The sequence below is a fragment of the Loxodonta africana genome, chromosome 12, assembly GCF_030014295.1.
Source record: "Loxodonta africana isolate mLoxAfr1 chromosome 12, mLoxAfr1.hap2, whole genome shotgun sequence".
Classification (NCBI taxonomy): Eukaryota; Metazoa; Chordata; class Mammalia; order Proboscidea; family Elephantidae; genus Loxodonta; species Loxodonta africana.
This window is the reverse complement of record NC_087353.1, coordinates 80,367,123-80,392,266: the sequence shown is the minus strand read 5'-3', so window position 1 is coordinate 80,392,266 and position 25,144 is coordinate 80,367,123. Positions and strand designations below refer to the sequence as shown.

General features: G+C 47.3%; 1 protein-coding gene and 1 long non-coding RNA gene across 4 annotated transcripts in view; one reads left to right on the top strand and one right to left on the bottom strand.

Moving 5' to 3' along the window:
* Positions 1-25,144, bottom strand: part of PRKCB (protein kinase C beta) — a 390,438-nt gene that overhangs the window by 166,659 nt on the left and 198,635 nt on the right. For all 3 annotated transcript variants that reach the window (XM_003418820.4, XM_064295702.1, XM_064295703.1), the window contains exons 4-5: positions 24,724-24,835; positions 21,845-21,973 (exon numbers count right to left, since the gene is read on the bottom strand). In XM_003418820.4, the coding sequence (XP_003418868.2) occupies positions 21,845-21,973; positions 24,724-24,835 (241 nt within the window). The remainder of the gene's footprint in view (positions 1-21,844; positions 21,974-24,723; positions 24,836-25,144) is intronic.
* Positions 17,998-24,760, top strand: LOC135232981 (uncharacterized). The gene is made up of 3 exons (XR_010323655.1): positions 17,998-22,332; positions 22,972-23,141; positions 24,224-24,760. It is a non-coding gene; the product is annotated as an uncharacterized LOC135232981 (long non-coding RNA).

The following is a 25,144-nucleotide window of genomic DNA, read 5'->3' as shown; positions in this document are numbered from 1 at the left end:
TGTGACCTTGGGCAAGTCACTTAACCTTTCTGAGCTGCACTTTCCTCCTCTATAATTTTTATAAAATGGGGACTCTTATTACAGTTAAGCACTCGACTACCAACTGAAAGGCTGGCAGTTCAAACCCATCCAGAGGCACCTTGGAAGAAAGACCTAGAGATCTGCTCTGAAAGGCCACAGTCTACGGAGCATAGTTCTACTCTGCAACACGTGGGGTCACCATGAGTTGGAATCGACTCAGCAGCAACTGGTTTACTTTTATCTACCTTATACAGATTAAATGATATACTACATGTTAAGGTGCTTGGCACGATGCCAGTACCTCTTACAGAGCAGAAAGTCAAGGGAAACTGCCTATAGTTGAGGAAACACGAAATGAAGTCGTAAACATATAATGTAAAGGAACTATCGAAACTACCAGAGCCACAATAATGGATCCCCATCTTAGTCAGAGTAAATGACCAAGTCTTTACAATGACTACAAAGCCTTCAGCAGCTGTTACTCTGGACCTCACCTCCTGCTCCCCTCCCCTTGGCTCACTCCACTCAGACACACTAGCCTCCTTGCTGTTTCCTCAAGCAGGCTGTCATGGATTGAATTGTGTCCCCTCAAAATATGTGTCAACTTAGCTAGGCCATGATTCCCAGTGTTGTGTGGTTGTCCTCCATTTTGTGATCTGACACAATTTTCCTAAGTGTTGTAAATCCCAATTAATCTCTGCCTGTGGTTACTGAGGCAAAATTAAACCAAAAAAAGAACCCAAACCCATTGCCATTGAGTCGATTCCAACTCATAGCAACCCTATAGGACAGAGTAGAACTGCCCCATAGAGTTTCCAAGGAGCACCTGATGGATTTGAACTGTCGACCTTTTGGTTAGCAGCTGAACTCTTTAACCACTATGCCACCAGGGTTTCCAAGGCAAGATTCGGTTATGTTAAAGAGAGTTAGGGTGAGATGCAACACCCTTACTCAGGTCACAGCCCAGATCCAATGTAAGGGGAGTTTCCCTGGGGTATGGCCTGCCTCACCTTCTTATCTTATAAGAGATAAAAGGAGAGAGAAGCAAGCAGACAGAGAGCGACATCCTACCACCAAGAATGAAGAGCCGGGAGCAGAGCGTGTCCTTTGGGCTTGGGGTCCCTGCATTGAGAAACACCTAGACCTAGGGGAATATTGATGACAAGGACCTTCCCCAAGAGCTGACAGAGAAAGAAAGCACTCCCCTGGAGCTGACAACCTGAATTTGTACTTCTAGCCTCCTAGACTGTGAGACAATAAATTTCTGTCTTTAAAGCCACCCACTTGTGGTATTTCTGTTATAGCAGCACTAGATAACTAAGACACATGCCAAGCATACTCATGCCACAGGGCCTTTGCACTGGCTGTTCCCTCTTCCTTAATGCTTTTCCCCCAGGGAGCTGCATGGCACCCTTCATCTCCTTTAAAAGTCTTTACTCAAATGTCACCATCAGAATGACTCTTTCCTCAGCCATCATATCTAAATTTGCAAGTCCTGCCCCCCCCACCCCATACCTCTACTCTCCTGGCTTTATTTTTCTCCTCAGCACCTAACACTATCTGACATACTGTACATCTCACTCATTTACCTGCTTTACTGTCTATCTCACACACTAGAAACAAGGATCTTAAAGTACAGCCCACAGGCTAAATCTAGGCCTGCAGTCTATTTTTATAAATAAAGTTTTATTGGAACACAGCCATACCCATTCACTTACATACTGCCCACGGCTGCTTTCCTGGTACCCTGATGGCAGAGTTGAGTAGCTGCAGCAGAGACCATATGGCCTGCAAAGCCTAAAATATTTGCTATCGAGCTCTTAACAGATAGTTTGAGTCCTGCAGTATAGTATAAGCTCCACAAGGGCAGAACTTTATCTTGTTCTCTGATGAATCCCCGGTGACTAGCGTAGTGCCTGACACATAGAAGACGTTCCATAACAGTAAGTATTGGTTGCATACTTGCATGAACTGAAGGTGGTGGTGTACCTATGCTGTTGACATAGTGGAAGGGAACTGGAAGATGGTATACAGGAGCTCAATTCTCCTCAAGAAGTGAGATCAAACATGAAATAGTGACAGAGCATGTCACTAAAATATACAGAGTTAAACCACCAGAAGAAAGAGTTAAGAATTAAGAACAGTGTCCTCCAAGACAGTGATTCTCCGAGTGTTGTCCCCTGGACCAGCCAGCAGTGTCAGCACTACCTGGGAGATTATTAGATATGCAAATTCTCAGGCCCACCCCAGACCTACTGAATCAGACACTCTGGGGGTGAGATATGGTCTGTGTTTTAACAAACTCTCCAGATGATTCAGATGCATGCTCAAGGTTGAGAAGCACCGCTCTAAGAAGCAGAAAAGGAACCCTGGTAGCACAATGGTTAAAGTGCCGTGCTGTTAACCGAAAGGTCAGCAGTTCAAACCCACCAGTGGCTCTGCGGGAGAAAACACCTGGCAATCTGCTCCCATTAAGAAACCCATGGGGCAGCTGTACTTTGTCTTAGGGTTGCTGGGTCGGAATAGACTCAACAGCACACAATAACAAGGAGTGGAAGTGGGGTCTGGGTGAGGGACATCGATGTTCATCATAAACTCTCTCATATACCTTTTTTTTTTTTTTTAAATGTCACTTTAGGATGCAAAAGAATATATTGCCTATAACGGTGTTTTCCTTATGGTGGGGCATGGCACATTTGCCAGCAGTTAGTGAAATCAAGAGAGTCGTAAATCAGCATTTTTTGGTAAAGGGAAGAGAACAGAACAGAATAAAAGGCTACTGTTATGGATTGAATCGTGTCCCCCCCCAAAATGTGTGTCACACTTGGCTAGGCCATGATTCCCAATACTGTGTGATTGCCCACCGTTTTGTCATCTGATGTGATTTTCTCATATGTTGTAAACCCTACCTTACGATGTTAATGAGGCGGGATTAGCGGCAGCTATGTTAATCAGGCAGGACTCAATCTACAAGATTAGGTTGCATCCTGAGCCAATCTCTTTTGAGATATAAAAGAGAGAATCCAGCAGAGAGGAGGGGGATCCCATACCATCAAGAAAGCAGTGCCAGGAGTACTACTGGACCTGGGGTCCCTGTGCTGAGAAGCTCCTAGACCAGGGGAAGGTTGATGCCAAGGACCCTCTCCCAGAGCAAACGGGGAAAGAAAGCCTTCCCCTAGAGCTGGAGCCCTGAATTCAGACTTTTAGCCTCCTAAACTGTGAGAGAATAAACTTCTGTTTGTTAAAGCCATCAACTTGTGATATTCCTGTTATAGCAGCACTAGATAAGTAAGACAGCTACTAAAGAGAATGTATCAGCATACAAAGCATAAGTAGAGGTATTATTTCATTATAGCTGTGTGTGTGTGTGTGTGTGTGTGTGTGTGTGTGTGTGAGAGATCTATGTAAAATGTGGGCTGCAGTCAGAAAAGTCTGAAAGCCACTGAATTTTTCCTCTCTCCTTTGCAATATCTGGAGCATTCTGTTTTGCTGTGGACATCATGCTTTGTAAGGCAGCTACTCCAAATAGACTATGTATCTGAGCTCCTGGTCTCTGTTGGTGATGGGACACTTGGCTGTATCATGTTGTGTCAGAGGTTAAGGGTTCTGGGTTAGGGATTAGCTAGCAAATGGTTAGAGTTGGAGCAGCTTCACTAGGGAGCTAAAAGATTCTAGAGCATATAGAGTATAAGAGGATGAAAAATGCCTGGAAAGATCCACATTAAACTTATAAGCAGGGGCTGTCTTGAGGGAGGGGCCTGGGATCGGGAGGAAGGAGGACTTTACTCTTAAATGTGGTGTTCGGATTTCTAACAAGGGGAATGTACATGTTCTTATATTACTTAGGAGGGAGGCGATGAGTCTCTTGCTAGTTGAACATGTTCATGCAGAGACTATGAGGAGAAAGCCTTTATCTTCAAGTCAGAGAAGATGTACCCTCAGAAGTGTGTACCAGCACTATGCCAAGAGGTATGAAGCCAGGGGAGAGGGAAGACCCTCTTACCTGGAGGGGGTACCTTACTCTATTGTGCATTATAGTATTATTATTATTGTTGTCATTAAAAAGACAGGATAGAAAGAAAAGACCAAAATGGATGTCAGAAGAAACTCTGAAACTTGCTCTTGAACATCAAGTAGCTAAAGCGAAATGATGAAGTAAAAGAGTTGAACACAAGATTTCAAAGGGTGGCTCGAGAAGAAAAAGTACAGTATTATAATGACACGTGCAAAGATCTGGAGATAGAAAACCAAAAGGGAAGAACACACTTGGCATTTCTCAAGCTGAAAGAACTGAAGAAAAAATTCAAGCCTCGAGTTGCAATACTGAAGAATTCTATGGGGAAAATATTAAATGACTCAGGAAGCATCAAAAGAAGATGGAAGGAATACACAGAGTCACTACCAAAAAGAATTGGTCAACATTCAACAATTTCAGGAGGTAGCATATGAGCAGGAACTGATGACACTGAAGGAAGAAGTCCAAGCTGCACTGAAGGCACTGGTGAAAAACAAGGCTCCAGGAATTGACAGAATACCAACTGAGATGTTTCAACAAACAGACGCAGCTCTGGAAGTGCGCACTCGTCTATGCCAAGAAATTTGGAAGACAGCTACCTGGCGAACTGACTGGAAGAGATCTATATTTATGCCCATTCCCAAGAAAGGTGATCCAACTGAATGTGGAAATTATGGAACGATATCATTAATATCACACACAACTAAAATTTTGCTGAAGATCATTCAAAAGCAGCTGTAGCAATATATCGACAGGGAACTGCCAGAAATTCAGGCCAGATTTAGAAGATGATGCGGAACCAGGGATATCATTGCTGATGTCAGGCGGGTTCTGGCTGAAAGCAGAGAATGCCAGAAAGATGTTTACCTGTGTTTTATTGACTATGCAAAGACAATCAACTGTGTGGATCATAACAAATTATGGATAACACTGCAAAAAAAAAAAAAATGAGAATTCCAGAACATTTCATTGTGCTTATGAGGAATCTGTATCTAGATCAAGAGGCAGTCGTTTGAATAAAAAAAAAGTTGTTTGAATAGTACAAAGGAATACTGCGTGGCTTAAAGTCAGGAAAGGTGTGTGTCAGGGTTGTATCCTTTCACCATACCTGTTCAATCCGTATGCTGAGCAAATAATCTGAGAACCTGGACTATATGAAGAAGAAGGGGGCATCAGGATTAGAGGAAGACTCATTAACAACCTGCATTATGCAGATGACACAGCCTTGCTTGCTGAAAGTGAAGAGGATTTGAAGTACTACTGATGAAGATCAAAGACTACAGTCTTCAGTATGGATTACACCTCAAAATAAAGAAAGCAAAAATCCACACAACTGGACCAATAAGCAATAGCATGATAAATGGGGAAAAGATTGAGGTTGTTCAGGATTTCATTTTACTTGGATTCACAATCAACAACCATGGAAGCAGCAGTCAAGAAATCAAAAGACGCATTGCATTGGGCAAATCTGCTACAAAAGACCTCTTAAAAGTGTTAAAAAGCAAAGATGTCATCTTGAAGATTAAGATGCACCTGACCTAAGCTATGGTGTTTTCAATCACCTCCTATGCATGTGAAAGCTGGATGATGAATAAAGAAGACAGAAGAAGAATTGACACTTTTAAATTGTGGTGTTGGAGAATATTGAATATACCATGGTCTGCCAAAAGAATGAACAAATCTGTCTTGGAGGAAGTACAACCAGAATGCTCCTTAGAAGCAAGGATGGTGAGACTACTTCTCACATATTTTGGACATGTTATCAGGAGGGATCAGTCCCTCGAGAAGGACATCATGCTTGGTAAAGTAAAGGGTCAGCAAAAAAGAAGACCATCATTGAGATGGATTGACACAGTGGCTGCAACAACGGGCTTATGCATAGCAACAATCGTGCGGATGGTGCAAGACTGGGTAGTGTTTTGTTCTGTTGTACTATGTATATGGCTGAGTTGAAATGGACTCAGTGGCACCTAACAACCTAACAACAATTATTATCATTATATTAGAGCCAGCACAGCTTTATCACTGAGAAAAATGCAAATTGGGCATGAATTTTAAAAGTGTAAACAGAGGCTTTACAGACATTCTGCAGTGGAGATAAGCCTGCAGCCATGTGGGTGCGAGCCCTCAGCCTCCCCTGCCTCTAGGAGCAGCTGGTTGGGAAAGTCAGGGATCCAAGACCAGACTAAGCCAAAGACCCCATATGCCTGTACTGGAGGTGCCAGGGCAATTTGGCTAAGCTGGTATCTATCTTCTCCCAGAGCTCCCTTCCCTGTGTGAGCCCAAGTTGGTGCTGGCCAAAAGAGGGACATGTGCCACGTCTGGATTGCAGAATGAAGCAGGCCATGACTTCTGAAAGGCCGTCATGGTCAGTTATGACAACAAGCAGATGCAGTGTGCCTGTCAGGCCCCAGCCTCTCCCTGCTCTCCTTCACTCCACAGCAGTCTCGTCTTCCTGACCACTGCCCCTGCTGACCGACAGATGTCTAATGTTGTATAAAGTTGTGATCACTCTCCTGTTGAGATTTGATATGTGATCACCCCCTTGATGGAATCTGCTGTGAGCGGCCAATAAGTTGAAAGAGAGTTTCCTAGGGTGTGTGGCCTGCATCGAACACAAAGCAGACATTCTGGCAGGGCTCGAGGGCTTTTTGCTTGCACTGAATCCTACAGCTGGCTCCTGTTCGTCTGACGTCTGGTTCTTGGGACTCAAGCTAGCAGCTTAACTGAGGTCTTGCCTGCTGATCTTGGGATTCATCGATCTTTGCAGCCAGTGAGCAAGAGTCCTGCTCTGTAACCTGCCGATCTTGGGCTCACCAGCCCCTGCAGCTACGTGAATCAGGAGAAGCCTGCATCCTGACCCATGGACTTGGGACATTCCAGCCTCTACAATTGCATAAGCCATTTCCTTGATATAAATCTCTCTACATGTATATATATTTACACACTTTACTGGTTTTTCTTCTCTAGGGGCTTCAGCCTAAGACACCCACTGAGGCACAAGCAGATGGAATAGCTTCCATAGACCTTTCCACAAGCTCCCCTCTTCTCTCCCTCTCCAACAACCTGAGGATCTTGGCTTCTTGGATTCCCTACCAACTCCACCTCGCCCACCTGTGCCATTGCTCTTTGTTGATGCTCTGACTTGGACTTCCAGATCTTCCCGCCCCCAACTCCTCCACCTTCTCATGAGGTCTTATTCCTACAGTAAACATCTCCTTCCATGACAGCACAGTGGCTCTGATTCTCTGACCAGTGCAAGGGCCCTGCAAGGTACAAAGTCCAGGACGCTAAGGTTAGAAGTGGACTGAGCCATGAAGACCTGTCCCGCTCCTATGCTAAAACCATTAGCTGATGCTCTCCAGTGTAACCTCAACACCCCATGAGCATCTTTTTATCCTTAAGTGAGAGCGATTTCTCAAGACACTGCTGTGAACTGTATTATCTTCTTCTCCCTCTCACTTCTGCATGCCCTCAATCCCACCAGATCATGTCTCCCAGAGTACTCAACCAGGACAGGGAGTGACTCAGAGCAAGGACCCTGGAAGCGTAAGACCAGGGTTTGAATCCTAGATCTGTCCTTAATAACCATGTGACTCTGATCAAGTTACTCAGACTCCCCAAAGTGCAGTTTCTTCGCCTGAAACATGGGGACCAAACTCCAAGTTTTGAGGTGAGAATTTTGTGAGATGGTTCCCTTAAAGCACCCAGCATATAATAGACAGTAAATGTGGGCTGAATATATAATTGGAACAGAAACCAGGTCTCCTGAATACTTCAGCTGTGCAGATACCATCTCGCGAGCCATTTTAGGTAGAGCAGTGTGGCCATCACGAAGAGCCCTAAATACTTTGCTTCCTCATAAAAGACTCAGCTTAAGCATTATAAGTGTCGCAGAATATTCTGTGCCAAGGGGGTAAAGCAAAAATAACAAGATCGAACATTTATTAGGGGGTGCCTCTGACCAGGGCCCTCTCTGCCTGCCCACCATAGGTGGGGTCTGCAAGGGGATAGACTCATCTCCCAGAAACTACATCCTAACATAGCCACTTTGCAATGAAATAAAAAGGAAAATCCAAACTTGGTTAACAGGCAAAAATCAGGCAGAAAACTCAGAAAGGGTTGGGTTAACCATGCCAACCAGAAAAAAAGCAAATACATATGGCACTCCTAACACTTCTCCTAACTGACAGGATTCCAAATATCCATGGAACTCTCTCAACAACCCAATGAGGAGGGTACTTTTAGCATCCCCACTTTTAGATGAGGATGCTGAGCCACACAGGGTAAGTAACTTGCCTCAGGCCACAGCTTCTAAGAAGCAGGAAGAAGGGGAGGCTCAAGCGTAGTCAGAGCAACCAAGGACTTGCTCACTCCTGGGTTACCCGGGTATCCTTACCTTCCAGGCAGGGAGATTCTGGGCACCAAGAAACTCATCCCCTAGCCTGACCACAGTTAGGTTTAGACAGAAGGCCTTCTCCTTCTGGCCACCTCTCACAACCTAGGGATTTAGTTAGCCTCTTGGGCAGGTCTTGGCTAATGAAGTCTGCCTTTCTGCAAAATGGCAGACCAATATGGAGAAGGGGATTCTCATCTGAGAGTGAGTGGCCAGGTTGGGAGTCTTCAACCTCAGAGTCCAGCAAACAGAGACTCACACACACCCAAAGGAACAAAATGGGTGGGCAGAGCGTGTTGGCAAAATGGAGCTCTATGAAGCAAAGTCTCCATCAATACAAGGAAGCCAGGTCCTGAGCCTATGCTTCCTCTTATGCAGAATAGGCAGAAGAACTGCACCTACTGCTAAGGTTGTTATGAGCATTAAATGAGAATGCTTATGGAGTTCACCGAACATGGTGGCACATGGGAAGGATTTCAGAAAAGGTAAAAAAAAAAAAAAAAAAATAGTGCTACAAATATCATCCACCAGCCCACCACCGCCCCTCCACCACTGTCGTTCAATGGTGTTCAAGAGCCTTATTCTCTGGGACCAAATACTTAGGTTCGAGTTCAAACTCCACCTCTTCCTAGCTGTGTGACTTGGGTAAGTTATTTAACTTCCCTCTCTGTACCTCAGTCTCCCGGTCTGTAAAATGGAGATAGTAGTAATAATATCTCATAGGGTTGATGTGCGAATTCCATGAGAAGACTGGGCTAAAGCCATAGGTATTGTTGTTGGTGGTGGTGGTGGTAGCAGTACAAGCAGTATAACCCCCACCAGACTGAGAGCTGGCTCAAGAGCTAGAACCACATGTCGCACAGTCTTCTCTTCCCCACAGTGCCCAGCACAGTACCTGGTGAACACTCAGTGAGTGTTAGCCATCAGCCCTTCTCTCTTCCTTCACCCTTCTATCTCATACCCATCCTGTCTCCTCCAGGGAACTATCCAGGATATCTCTAGCCCATACTAAACAGAACCCAAACCCACAGCCATCAAGTCGATTCTGACTTATAGCAACCCTACAGGCCAGAGTAGAACTGCCCCATAGGGTTTCCAAGGAGCACCTGATGGATTTGAACTGCTGACCTTTTGATCAGCAGCCTGAGCTCTTAACCACTATGCCACCAGGGCTCCCCAGCCCATACTGCTCCCTCCTTTATCTAAACTCCAACCATGCAAAAGAGCCTGGCCTTACAGTACTGAGACAACAGGCAAAAGCTGAGCAGGTCTTTTCTAAGACCTCGATGCTAAACTATTCTAGACGTACTGTGCCCTCAAACAACTACAGTATAGGACCACAAGAATCAACAACACTGAACCACCTCCTACTCTCTCCCCTGGCATGCCGTGTATCTCATATGTTCTCATACTTTTCATAACCTTACGCCATATCTTTCCAACTTAAGCCCTGGTATGTTGGAATCTGAGAGATGGACCCTGGGTGCAAATCCTGCCTCTCCCACTGACTAGGTGACTGGAGGTAGGTGTTCAAATTATTTAAGGTTTGGTTTCCTCTCTTGTATGATAAAAAGATAAGACTGCATTCCTAGGGCGATTATGGAATCTTGTATGGTGCCTCCTCAAATACTCCTGGAATTTAAATCCGCTTGTTCTTAGAATGAAACCCAAACTCACCCTGGGGTTTACATGGCCTACATAATCCCCAACCTTCTCCATCCACCTTCCAGCCCCATCTTCTCTTCCCCTACCCCATCACTAGGCTCCAGCCACACCTACTTTCTGCTGGCTCCTATAGTAAACAAGCTGACCTCACTCCTCACTTAGGGACTTTGCCTGGGCTGTTCCCTCTGCCTGAAATGTTCCTCCCTTGACTTTCGATGAGCTAATTCCCCTTCTGCTCATCATTCAGGTCTCAAATCAATGCCATCGTCTCAGCCGATGACCCACAGGCCCCCGGTCACCCTCTATCACACCACTGTGCTATATTTTCTGTAGAGCCTGTATCACTATTTGAATATGTGTATTTGCTTACTGTTCATCTCCCATCATTAGAAAGAATGCAGGGGCCATGAGAGCAGAGGCCTTGTCTGTCTCATTCATGACCGGAAGCAGGGCCTGACGCACAGGAGATACCCAACGTGTATTTGTTGAAGAAGTGGGGGAGCCGGAATTGGAACCCAGGCCTGACACCAAAGGCCATGGTCAACCTCTGTAATTTCACATGATGCTGTTGCTACCAGTGAGTTGGCCTCTGTCTCACGGGGACCCCATACACAATGGGACGAGACGCTGCCGGTCCTGCACCATCCCCGTAATTAGTTGCAGATCTTACCACTGTGATCCATAGGGTTTTCATGAACTGATTTTTGGAAGTAGATCACCAGCCCTTTCTTCCTAGTCTGCCTTAGTCTGGAAGTGCCACTGAAACCTGCTCAACATCAGAGCAACACACAAGCCCCCACTGACAGACGGTCTTGACGGTGCATGATACATCGACCAGATAATCAAATCCAGGTTTCTCACATGGGAGGCAAGAAGCCTATCACTGAACCACCAATGCCACAATTATAGACTAAGCCCAAGCTCATCGCCCTCGAGTCTATTCCAACTGATAGCGACCCTGGAGGACGAGGTGGAACCGCCCCACAGGGTCTCCAACGCTGTAATCTTTACGGAAGCAGACTGCCACATCTTTCTCCTGTGGAGCAGCTGGTGGGTTCAAACCCCTGAACTGTTGGTTAACACCCGAGCACTTAACGACTGCACCACCAGGGGTCCTGCTGGCCTGTAATTAGTCTACCCATTGCCTTGGAGTCGATTCTGACCCATAGTGACCCTACAGGACAGAGTAGAACTGCCCCACAGGGTTTCCAAGGAATGCCTGGTGGATTCGAACTGTCAGCCTTTTGGTTAGCAGCCCTGGCTCTTAACCACTACATCACCCGGGTTTCCTCTATAATTAGTCTAGACCTGCAGCAATCAATGGAAAAAGCAGGCCAGAGGCCAGTGACTGGAAAGCTGACCTAGAGGTAGGTACACCTTCTGCCTCTGGGTGGTAGGGGAAGCAGAGGAAGAAAGGCTCAGAGTCCTTTCCAGGAATGGCTCAAGGGAGGGGTTCACGTAGCCATGAGATCTCTTCCAGTGCACGCAGGTAGCACAGGTCACCAATGAAAGGCGATTCAGGCCCCTGAAATGCTGACACCAAAGGTTCCCAACAGACGAAATGGAAATGCCAGGACGGGTCTGGATCGCACGCACCAAGGTCGGCCCCGCCCTCGCCAGGCACAGCCGCTCGTGGGCTTCAGGCAGAGCAATGCACGGCTAAAGCCTGCCCCCTGGTGGAGCATATGCGCTCCTGCTTTTTCATCAGGATTGTCCACAGCAGGGCTTCTTGGATTTTTAAGTGGATAAGTATCACCTGGGAGTTGTGTTAAAACGCAGATTCTGATTCAACAGGTCAGGAGTGAAGCCTATGATCCTTCATTTCTACAAGAGTCCAGGTAATACCGATGCTACTGGTCCCCAGAAGATACTTAGAGTAGCTGGGGTTGGCAGTGATTTCTGAAGTGTGGACACTTCCAACTGAGACTCTGGGCTTAGGAAGGTCACACAATGGAAAAAGGATTGGAAGGCACCAGAGTGTTTGGTTTTTTAAGTCAAAAAACAACCTACAGAGTGGGCACTGGGGAGGTTAGTAAGGGACTGCCAGGCAAGAGGTACAAAGAGGAGATGGCTCCCCAGGGACATGCGAGAAGCTTAAAGTAAGGGTCAGCAACAAGGGCTGCAAGAAGGCAACAAATGGCAAACACCACGAAGCTCACCAAGCAGGTCTAGCTCACAAGATGGCCGTTAATGACAATGAAAACTCAAAAACATTTAGACAAGGCCTGGGCCCGGCTTTGCCCAGGCTGAGAACCACCCAACCATCCTCCTCAAAGGAATACCCTGTCACTGGCATTACCGACTTCATTTTTACTGCTGTGGTCAGTGGGAATGTTGGTTTAGATTCGTTTTCCTACTTAGCAATTTTTCTGGTTTTTTTTTTTTTTCCTTCAAAAATTGCAAAAGCGCCTTGAGGTTATGTTAACAGTGATAGAATGATTTGATAGAGGACAGCGCGGATGGTTGCACGACTTGAAGAAGGTAATCAATGTCATTGAATTGTACGCATAGAAATTGTTGAGTTGGGTCTGTCTTGTTATGTGTATTTTCACTGGGTGCTATCCCCCACTGCATGATGTATGGCCTTGAGAAGAGAGGTCCTCTCTCAACCTCAGTGAACCTAGCTGTTCCGTGAGGGGCTGGGGTTAGCTGTTCTCTGCTGTGCCTTCCTTCATGGACAAGGATACCTGTTGCTGTCGAGTCAATTCTGACTCATAGTGACCCTATAGGACAGAGCAGAACTGCCCCATAGGGTTTCCAAGGAGTACCTGGTGGATGCGAACTGCAGACCTTTTGGTCAGCAGCCATAGCTCTTAATCACTACGCCACCAGGGATGTTGTGGTTTTACTCTGTTCTGTAAAATCTGGGCATCTCTTGAGAGAGAGCCTTTCGGAGGGGGAATAGCTTTGAAGGCAGAGACTGCCCCCATTAGACTGCCCCCCTAATGGGTTTCTAGGGGACCACCAGAATGAAATTCTGGTGCTTATGATCACCTTGTTGTTGGTTACCGTCAATTCAATTCCAACTCATGGCAACCAGCATGTGAAGGAAGACTAGATAATATTTGCTATTAAAATTAATCCAACTGGATTTTTCTTCATTATTTTTTCCCTTTTCCTCCCCTTCTTTCCTTCTCTTTCAGAGGGGATGTGGCAGGGCAAAAGGCAGAAGTAGCTTTCAGATTGCTCTGGTTTTATGTTCCAAATGCCCACCCTTAGAAGGTTCAAAGAGAAGATCACATTAATGAAGGGATTCGTGGATATAGCATGTCTTGAATAAACTTGAAGGATGGTGAGTTTTAACTTGACAAGAAGGAAATTCTCCAAGGCCAATAAAAGGAAGAAAGATGAGAGAAGATTCCAAGGGTTCCAGGGCATTGACAAGAGCCCAGGTTGTGGGATTCATCCCAGCAAAGAGACTTTGTCTTGTCCCCTAATCTACTCCAAGGGTATAGAACGTGCTTGACAAACAGAAACTCAATACAAAATGTTGAATGAACAAATTCATAAACAACTGAATCGTGAATGAATAAATTCTAGAGAAGCTTATATCCAGTCACAGAGGCCAGGAGAGCTACACTCAAAAGCTAATAGTCCCCCACAGACCCCTTGCTACTTCTGGTCCCTATGCCTTTGCACACTCTATTCCCTCTGTTGGTAATTCATCATGGCAAGACTGTGGGCTGTGGATTCGGACTGCTGGGTCTCAAAGCCTAGATCCACCGCGATTAGCTATGTGATTTCCGGCAAGTTACTGCACTAACTCTGCACCTCAGTTCCCTCATAAATGGGGGTTATGGTAATACCTGAGGATTGTTGTGAAGATCAATTAGTTAATCTTTAGAAAGCATCTGGCATGTAGCAAGTGCTCAATAAGCATAATCATTATTTTCTCACTTGCCCTAACACAAAGTTTGTCCCATTTGGATGCCCTTCACATCTTAAACTCAACTCGGCCATGGCTTCCTCCAAGAAGCCTCAGGTGCCCCTCTGTGTGCTCCTGTGGTGCTATCACACTACTTGCCACATTGCAATATGATTTTCTGTGTCTGTCTCTCCCACTAGACTGTGAGATCCTTGAGAACAAAGACTAGATCTCATTCATCATTGGATCCGGCCTGGTGCTTGAGCCCTTCCTGAATAAATGAATGAACACCTAGATCCCATCCCACCTTCCTACCTATGACATGCCTCCTTTCTCACACTCTAAACATTTAATCACTCCAAATTACCCCCAACCTCCACCTCACCCTTCAGGTACAGCACATGCCTGTCCTCAGCTCTTCGGTCTTGACTCACCATACTGGCTTTAGAAGGAAGACACTCAAATGGACTATCTAGTTGAAGGGCCCTCATAGGTTTTCTCATATTCTTTCCGCCTTGTTGGAGTCACTAGGAGAGCCAATGCCTTCTCTGCTTTGTAACAGTTCTTCTGTGAGCCTTCAATATCAGCTTCTTTTCCCTGAGAGTGCTTTTTAAACCTCTTTTGGAATCTAGTGTAGAGTTAGATGTGACCCTCAACTTTTCCCAATAGGCTGTCAAGGATTTATTTCTCTTTGGTGCTCTCCTTCTTTTGATATGCGGATGTCAGATCTTGGGAAGGATTTAAATACCACAATATTAGGAGTAGCTAAGTCTGTCTGGGAGATGTTTCCATCTACAAAAGTTCTGTAAAGCACAATACAGTAGTAAGAATACTGAATGGGAGCTCCAAAGAGGAACATCTGCTTCTTAAGAACAGCTCCAACTCTGGGAAGATAATCATGGATATGGATATGGTTAAGAATTTGGATGTGACTGTAGATGCAGGGGAGCCCTGGTGGCATAGTAGTTAAGCAATTGGCTGCTCACCAAAAAGTCGGCAGTTCAAATCCACCAGTTGCTCCTTGGAAATCCTATGGGGCAGTTCTACTCTGTCCTATAGGGTTGCTATGAGTCAGAATCGACTCAACAGCGATGGGTTTGGTTTCGTTTGGTTTTGGTGGATGTAGATGGAATGTAGACAATGGGGTATCTGTTATGGAGATAGGCAGATACTGAATTAAAAGGCAGCTGAATAAGATATAGTTATAGGTACATGGATATTGGCTTCACAAACTTCAGAAGCATTTTAACACTTTGATATGGGCTTCTGACATTGTATTTCCTGCTGCCACAATGCCAACACCAATCAGAATGTCCATACACTTTCCTGTGATTCGTTAAGTCCTACTACTCTCTGTTTCTACATTGTCCAGGGAACAAGGGTGGCCATGGCTCCAAAGGCTGGGTCACAGGCCCACTAATGGTCTTGCTGTTGACCTTGGTCTTGGTCCTTAAGATTATCTGTGTGGTCTCCTTCCTATAAGAATAATGGTGTAAGCTGAATTATCTGCTCAACTTCAGCTCCTGATTTCAGAAGGCACTGATCTGGGGGCCATCTTCAAAGGCTTTATATCTATCAGGATTCTCTAGTAGTATTCTCATTTATATATACATCCATCGATTCCCCCAAATATTTAGTGATGCCTACCATTCTAGGTGCTGGGGAGAGAGTGGTGAGCCAAACCAGACACAGTCCTGCCTGTCCTCATGGAGCTTACCTCCCTCTTAGTGGGACATGCAGACACTAATCAAACCAACAAAACTGCTGCTGTCACAAGTTCAGGTTCAGGATACAATCTGAGTCTATATGGGGGTGTATCCTCCTTGGGGGAGTCCCTGGGTGGTATAAATGGTTAATGCATGCTCAGCTGCTAACCAAAGGGCTGGAGGTTTGAGTCTACCCAGAGGCACCTCAGAAAAAATGGCCTGGAAATCAAGCTACTTTTGAAAAATCAAGCATTGAAAACCCTATGGAGTACAGTTCTGCTCTGACACACAAAGTGTCGCCGTGAGTCAGAACTGACTCCACGGCAATTGGCTTGGTTTTTAGTTTGTCTTTCTTGGCGAGATTAGGGGGAGCTTCCCCAATGGTGCGAATGAGCTAAGATCTACAGGAAGAAAGAGTTAATTGCTCAAAGAAGTTGTTGCTGTTGTTTTGTTAGTTGCTGTCAAGTCAATTTCAATTCATGATGGCCCCATGTGTGCAGGGTAGAACTGTTCCATAGGGTTTCTAAGGCTGTAATCCTTATGTGAGCAGATCAACAGGCCTGTCTTCTGAGCTGCCTCGGGGTAGGTTTGAACTGCCAAGCTTTCAGGTCATAGTCAAACACTTAACCATTTAAGCTACCCAGGTAGACTCCTCAAAGAAGTTAGCAAAGACAAACATTTCAGGCAAAAGGAACAAAATATGCAAATTCCTGTGGTAGGTGACAGCTTGGAGAAGATGAAGGATTAAAATGAAGAGAATGAGACCACTGTGTTAGAGCTAGTCTGTCCTAAGAGCAATAGGAAAACACTGATGAGTTTTTAAGGGGAGGAGAAATGATCGGATCTTAACCTACAAGAACCCTAAGAGTAGACAGAAGGCTTGTATTTCAGCAGCCAAGAGAGATCAGGAAATAGCTAGATCTTTCAGAAACACCAGGAGCCCAGTGACCTCTGCAGATGCTGGGATTCCCAAAGAACGTGGGACATTCAGAGCAATCGGCAGAATGTCCAGGCTGGTAGGTGGAAAGTCTTAACACTGTACATACCTCTACAGCCTGGATGAAGTGAAGTGCCATGGCCTGATCTACCCTGAGGCCAGAAGAACTAGATGGTGCCCAGCTACCACTACCAACTGTTCTGGTCAGGGTCACAACAGACGGACCCTGATAGAATGGGAGAAAAATGCAGAACAGAACTCAAGTTCTTAAAAAGTCCACACTTGCTGAACTAACTAGTTGAGACTAGAGGACTCCCTGAGACTGTTGCCTTGAAATACCCCTTAAACCTTGAACTGCAAATATCCTGGGGTTACTTTTTAGTGAAATAACAGTTTGGCAATCACACGCAAAAAATAATGGATGAAGTGAGGCATTCTACAAACACTGCAAGGCCACTTCTGGCCTGATGCTGCCCGGAAGGGCCCCAGGCAATCTTTAGGTTTCTCTCCCCTCTCTGATCAGTCTTGCCAAGATCTAGGGGAAGAACCTGGAGTCCCAACCATGAGACTGGAAGGATGCCTGGGAGATCAATGGGATGCCCAGGTACAGTCGATGCTGCTGGTTCCTGCCCAGGGCACCCACCCCCAGTTGCCTCCTTGCCTAGGTAATTGCCTTCAGCCATGCAGGAACCACCTAGCCTAAGAATGGGAAGCACCCTCCCAGCCTCCACCCCAGCAGCCTGCAGAAGGACTGACTGGCCTGGAGAACAAGAGACCTGTCCCCTTGGCTCAGGTGGGCCTGCCTCTGTGCTACTAATTCATAGTCCACAACTGCCCCCGGGATCCGGCTGAAGCCAGTCCTCAACAGAGACAATCTCGCTTAGCTCTTCCCCGTGCCACCCTGCTAACCTCATTCCCCTTTGAAAGAAAGAAAGAAAGAAGGAGGGGAGGGGAGGGGAGGGGAGGGGAGGGGAGGGCAGGGGAGGGGAGGGCAGGGGAGGGCAGGGGAGGGCAGGGGAGGGGAGGGCAGGGGAGGGCAGGGGAGGGGAGGGCAGGGGAGGGGAGGGGGGGAGGGGAGGGGAGGGCAGGGGAGGGGAGGGGAGGGCAGGGGAGGGGAGGGCAGGGGAGGGCAGGGGAGGGGAGGGCAGGGGAGGGCAGGGGAGGGGAGGGCAGGGGAGGGCAGGGGAGGGGAGGGCAGGGGAGGGGAGGGGGGGAGGGGAGGGGAGGGCAGGGGAGGGGAGGGGAGGGCAGGGGAGGGCAGGGGAGGGCAGGGGAGGGCAGGGGAGGGGAGGGCAGGGGAGGGCAGGGGAGGGCAGGGGAGGGGAGGGGAGGGGAGGGGAGGGGAGGGGAGGGGAGGGGAGGGGAGGGGAGGGGAGGGGAGGAAATCTAAACCAATAAGTCACATGAACAAAAACCCTCCTCTCAGGCTTTGTTACTGAGAACCTAGCCAAAGCACCAGGGTTCTTGCATTTTCAATCAGTAAGTCCTTCGCTGCTTAGTCCTTACTATGCTTGGCATGGAGAAGGGGCAATATAGCATGGCACGGTGACATGGTGTCAAAAGGCCCAGGTACTCATTGGTGCTGTATGTAATGCCAGCAGGTTAGCCTCACTGAGTCTTACTCCCCTTCCAGCAACACTACCTCCATCAGAGAATCCAATATTAACACACTTCAGAAACCACGAAGTGCTACTAAAATGCTGGTAGTTATTTTATTAATGACATTTATTTATTAAGGACATCATACTTGGTAAAGTAGAGGGTCAGCGAAAAAGAAGATGACTCTCAGTGAGATGGATTGACACAGTGGCTGCAACAATAGACTCGAACATAGCAACGATTGTGAGGATGGTACAGGAACGGGCAATGTTTTGTTCTATTGTACGTAGGGTCACTATGAGTCAGAACCAACTCGACAGCGCCTAACCATAACAACAATAAATTTTATTAATGCTATCAAAACCCTAGGAGTCCCTGTGTGGTACAAATGATTAACACACTTGGCAGCTAACTAAAAGGCTGGAGGTTCAAGCCTACCCAGAGGCACCTTGGAAGAAAAGCCCAGTGATCTATTTCCAAAAAGTTAGTCACTGAAAATTTTATGGAGCACAGTTCTACTCTGACACATACGGGGTTTCCATGAATCGGAGTCAACTTAATGGCAACTGGTTTGCTTTTTATCAAAACCCTGTTGTTGTTGTTGTATGCTATCAACTCAATTCCAACTCAAAGCAACCCTATAGGACAGAGTAGAACTGCCCCATAGGGTTTCCTAGGCTGTAATCTTTACAGAAAGGAGCCCTAGTGGCACAGCTGTTAAAGCACTCAGCTGTGAACAGAAAGGTCAGCAGTTGGCGATTCAAACCCACCATGTGCTCCAGGGGAGAAAGATGTGGCAGTCTGGTTTCATAAAGATTTACAGCCTTGGAAACCCTATGGAGCAGTTCTGCTCTGTCCTATAGGGTTGCTATGAGTCAGAATTGACTAGAGATTGGTGGGTTTTTTGGTTTTGGACTAAACACTTAAGGAGTCTTGATCGCACAATGGTTAAGCGCTCAGCTACTAACTGAAAGTAGTAGCTTCGAACCCACTAGCTGCTCCGAGGGGGAAAAATGTGGTAGTAACCTTCCATAAAGATTACAACCTCAGAAACCCTATGGGGCAGTTCTACTCTGTCCTGTAGGGTCACTATGAGTTGGAATCGACTAGACGACATTGGCTTTTCTGGAATCTTTATGGGAGCAGATCACCAGGTGTTTCTCCTGAGGAGTGGCTGGTGGATTCGAACCGCCAACATTTCAGTTAGCAGCCGAGTGCTTAACCATAGTGCCTCCAGGGCTCCTATCAAAACCCTGTTGTTGTTGTTGTGTGCTGTTTTGTCAATTCCAATTCATAGTTAAGCATGCAGATATTCTGCCCTAACTTTAAGGGAGCGCCAACTTTCCCCCTTCCCCTTCTATTCAAAGGCGGGTACTGGTTATCGCCTAAGAATCAGCAGCTTGTGATCAACTGGGTCAAGGGCTAGAGCATATGCATGATTAAGGGGAAAGACTTTGACCTTGGACATGAAGGGACGTTGTATCACACCACATGGAAACAAAAGCTCCCCAAGGAATGACCACAGAAGTATTCTAGTTAAACCACAAGGGGAATAAATAGAGGGAGGGAGAAACTGAGCTAAACCCAAAAGTAACATAGTATATCGTACTTAAGAGTCAAACAGATTTAAGTGACCCATTATGTGACTCTCTAAGCCTGTTTCCTGATGGGTAAACCAGTCACCATTGAGTCGGTTCCAACTCATGACAACCCATGTGTGTTGGACTGAGTGCTCCATGAGGTTTCAATGGCTGATTTTTCTAGATCACCAGGTCTTTCTAGACACCTCTGGGTGAATTCAAACTTCCAACTTCTTATTTAGCAGCCAAGTGTGTTAACCATTTGCACCACCTGGGGGCTCCCTTTCTGATGGGTAGAATGATAAAAATACTTATTTCATTAGAGTTGTTGAAAAATGTGAAGAAGACACTGCCTGTAATTATACTGCACAATGACTAACACATTAAAGGAAAAAAAAAAACTTCAATAAATGTTTGGTATTGTTTTATTTTGGAAACCCTGGTGGTGTAGTGGTTAAGTGCTATAGCTGCTAATCAAAAGGTCAGCAGGTCGAATCCACCAGGCGCTTCTTGGAAACTTTATGGGGCAGTCCTGCTCTGTCCCCTAGTGTCGCTATGAGTCGGAATCGACTCGACGGCAATGGGTTTGGTTTGGTTTTTGTTTTATTATTATTATTAATGGTGTGAGCTTGGGGAATTAACTTCTCAGAGCCTCAGTCTCTTCAGTAGAAGATGAAGATAAGAATATGTATTTCATAAGGTTGTCACGAGCACTTAAAGAAATAACGGGTAAGGATTTGAGTGCTGTGTACCAATGAGGTCCGTAACACTGGCTGCTCCCAGGAACACTTTTAAACTGGTGTCGTTCCTAAAGAATGCCACTAGAAGGCAGGAAAGTATCGTTTTTGCTCCTCTAGCGCCAGGAAGTTGACATTAGGGGAGGAGAAGGGTACATTTTTGGAACCTGCAGTAACTGCAGGCTTCTCCCCTGGGCCCCCCAGCATCCCACTGGGAGAGAGGCAATTGCTAGACTTCCTCCCGAGGAAAATACAATTCAACGGAATGCACGTTTCCTAAAAACTCTCCGGGCCTCCTGAACCTCCATTTAAAACTGGAATTATATTTTACAGGGATATGCTTAAACTTACCGCACACGAGCGCTGTTGGACCATTCCAGGCCCCAGAAAATGACCAATTCTTAGAAAATCAATCCCTTCCATGATCAATATCCTAAAACTACCAATTCCTAAAAACTTGTTCCGAATTTGGTATCAAGACAACAGCAGTTTGTGTTCTAAGCCTTTGAGATAGAATTCCTTCCAAGCCCTGGTTTCATTCTCCTGCAGCTTGGTTGTGATTTCGCTATGGCTTTGTGGCTAAGTACTTACCAGTTTGGCACAGTGGAATTCCAATTTTGCTTGAGCACCAACTGGTCCCTGAGCACTGAGTTAAATGTGAACCAGACATCTACCTCTCTTCTCCCCTGGTTCCACTGCCCCTCTCTATCCCACTGTATGCCCCCTCTTTCTTATTAGAATGAAATATTTCAGACATGCAAAAAGTGTAGCGAATAATGTAACAAGGACCAGTGTAACAAGGATCAGGTTAAAGAAAGAATGCTTGAACTACAATGGAAAGCCCTGGGGTTCCCCTGAGTTGCACACCGTATCCTCTCCTCATCTCCAAGACGGAACACTATCCCCAGTGGAAAATGAAGGACCAAGCATCCTCTCTCTTAATAAAAGAAATGGAACTGCAAACTTCAAAGACACTGAGAGAGAATGGGCAAGTGAGAGGAAGGAGAGGAGAGGGGAGTGGAGGGCCCTGTGAAAGCAGAAGCAGAGGGGACTCAGGTGCCCGCTGTCTCAGCTGAGGTCAGCCCTAGACGCTAAGGCGGAAGCTTGGAGGGTGTGCAGTTTCTGAGAAAGCCCACTGTGCCAAGAGCTGTAATGGGGGGCAGGGGTTAAAGGCAGTGTCCCACCCCTCCCAGTCTCCTGCACCACCCTCTCTGGGCAGTGGGCAGGCAGGCCACCCACCTCTCCACCAGCCCTTCCTCAAACACACCAGTCAGGCAGGGTCAGGAACCCGTGGAGCTGGCATAGGAGCCCCAAGCCACCTACCAACGACAATGAGGACTTCCCTCTCGATGTGGGCCTGGATATAGATGCGTCCGCGGCGCTCCGTGTGGTCTGTGCCGCACAGGCTGGGGACGTTCATCACGCAGCGCTTGTGGACGTTCATCATGCAGGCTGTGAGGGGAGAGAGGCACGGGTCAGCCGGCTGGCCCTTCCTGTTCCTCCAGACAAGGCAGCTGAGACCTACAAGCCTGGCCGGGACTGGCTTGCCATGCCAGGGTCTCCTAAGGAGACCAAGGGCTTCTCCAACTCTTACCCCCAAACCTTGAAGGACAAAGGAAAACGGATCTGTCCTTCCCCGAGGCTAAGGGTGTAGCCCGAAGTAGTCATCCCGCCCCCAGCGTTCAGATATCAGTCACCCACTTTGATGCCCAGGGGAAGACGCTGGGCCAGCCCACGAACAGCAGCTCACGCAGCTCCAGCCACACAGGAGTGCCTTCCAAAGGAGGTGCCAAGGCTTCCCATTCTTCAAGGTAAGCAAGAATCCAGAGCTTTTGGTGACATCCCCTGATTTTTAAATATTCACAGCTAATAACCTCAGATCGGGTTCCCTGGAAGTAGGCTTTGGGGTGGGGAGTTGGGAGCAGGTTTGTGAGAGAGCTCTTGGGAGCTACACCTGAAGGCAGTGAGGGAGGCAGGACTGGGCAGAGGGAGACATTGGCCCCACGTGGGGGTGCAGCTAAGGCGATTGTAACTGGGGCTCCAGAGTGGTCCCAAATGGAGTCAAGAGGCTGGGCCTCCGTCAATCATTGGCCATGAACCATCCCTGGATGGAGTCCCACCTTGGGCAAGGCAGTTTTCTGAGGCCAAGGATAATTCCCAATGAAGGGTGCAGCTGGGATCCAATAGAAGTGGGGAAACCAAGTGTGGAGGATCTGGCAGGGCCCCACAGTTCAAAAAATCCAAACCCGTTGCTGTTCAGTCGGTTCTGGACCCCACAGTATCCACCACAAATGATTACAACAACAACAACAAAAGTTAAACCCAGAAGAGGCCAAAAGATATGTCTATAAACTGAATTTGGCTCCCGGTCTGCCAGTCTGAGACCTAATGTGTTGAAGTCTCCTGTTTTATATGGAAACTATACAATTACTTTGCACGCTCCTCCGCAGTGCTTGCTGATTTTCCCGAAGTCTTCTGGAATGGCACCCGCTCCAGGAGGGTGTGCACCCTAGAGGACCCTCGTTCCAGTTTGAGAACCGGGTAGAGAGGCTGAATCACCCCCCTTTGGGGGCTGCATTTCAGGGGATTTCCCGAGAGTTTTGGGCATGGCTTCCCCAAGGTAAGGGGTGCTGAGGGGACTCCTTCTCAGCCCAAGCTCCAGGAGGCAGCAGATGGCAAATTCTCACTGCAGGCAAATTAAGAAAACTAGAAGTGCATTGTGGGGAGAGGATGGCGGGAGGGGAAGGGAGAGCCCCCTGGGCCCTGAGCAGCCAGCTCACCTCCCCCACTCACCAGCCCACCCTGGCTTTGCAGCTGGGGCATCATCCCCACCCTTGCGCACCCTGTGTAGTGGGAGGCACCAGTGTCCTGCAGGCAGAGGCATCATCTTGGCTCCTCTCCCTGCCTGCGTCATAGGTGTCTCTCTCTCCTTCTGTGTGTTTTGTCCTGTCTCTGGTCCTCTCTGTCTCTCTGACTCAATCTCAGTCTCCCTCTGAATCTCTCTGAGCTGCTCTGTCTCCGTCTCCCTAGGTCTGAGTTTCTGTCTCTTCCTCTGGCCTCTCTCCACCCCTGTATCCCTGCATGAGCCTGCGTGCAGACATCTCTCCCTGTGTCACTTCCAATCACACTGTCTCTGTCTGTCTGTCCAAGTCTCCCTCTCTAGCTGAGCCCCCCAGTAGCTTTCACTCTCCATTGCTCCCTGGGCTTAGATACATATGTGTCTGTCTGTCCCCCTGCACCTGTCTTTGTGTGTCACTCTGTCCATGCTCGAGTATGTGCTTCTCTCTCTCTTGCAGCCCAGTCCACACTCTCGCTCTTCCTGATCACTCTCTGCCCCTGTGGCTTTCTCCCTCTGTCCTCTGGGCCTCAGCCTCCTGCAGGCCAGCAGGCCTCTGGAGCCACCAACACATGGAGCCTCCCTGTCCCTTTGCTCATTCCCTCACTCCACAGACCTCTCAGTCCTTTGCATAATGAAAAGAAGTCCTTTCCCCACTTGCCTTTCCCAGCCAGCTGTGGCCAGAGAATCACCCACCCTCTTCCAGCACACACTTGTGGGCATTGGAGGGAGGCAGGCCTTTTCCATGCAACAATGCATCAGTCCTGCATACCAATGTTTAAAGCAACAGTGGTCAGGCTGCAGGAAGGGCCCCCGATTGTTCCTGCTCCCTGTATTCACACCCATGGGCATCCCCTCCCACACAGATTGTGACCCTCACCAGGTGACTTGCTTTGACCACTGGGACAGGAGCAAATGTGACACAAGCAAACACTTGAAAAGTGCTTCTCATGGGATGTATCTTGAAGGACTTGGAACCCTACTCCCTCCATGGGAACAAGGCCAGACTAGCCTGCTGCAGATGAAGGACACATGGCCCAGTCATCTCCATTACCCAGATGACAGTCAGCCACCTTCAGATGAATGAGGGAAGCCAGCCAGGCCCCAATCAACCCACTAACCCACCACATATGCATGAGCAAGCCCAGGCCATGACAGCTGAACCCAACCCAAGGACTGCCTTGCAGAATCATGAGCTAATAAATAAATGGTGATGCTTTTAAGCCACTATGCTTGGGGGTGGGGAAGGATTGGTCCACAGCAATAGATAACTGGTACACCAGCCCACCCAGGACTTGGGAGAATTTGTGCAGACATGGACCCCAAACTATGAGGAAGTAGCCTGAGATCAAATGTATGTACTTACTGTCACACTTCATCCCTTGGTGGATGAGCCCATACAGTAGGGACCCACAGTGGTCACAGAACGTGGGGCTGGAGTATGTGTGGATCTTAAATTTGTGTTTGCTCCGGGGGTCCTACAGCCAAGAGAAATAAACAGAAGAGACCAGTGTTGTTATCACATGCCAAAGTTCATACTGCATTGAGTACACACCGAGAACCGAAGTCAGCCCCCAGCATTCATCATACTATCACTGGAGGTCTGTGCCCAGACATGGTTCTTGATAAATAGTCGTTGAATGAATGAATGGCCAAGAGAGTTGACTATTTCCATTCTAACTCCAGCACATACTCACATGGCCACATCGAGCTGCAAGGGAACCTGGGAAACGTGGCCTCTAGCTGGGTGGCTATGCTCTCTGCTAAAACTCAACGATTATCTTATT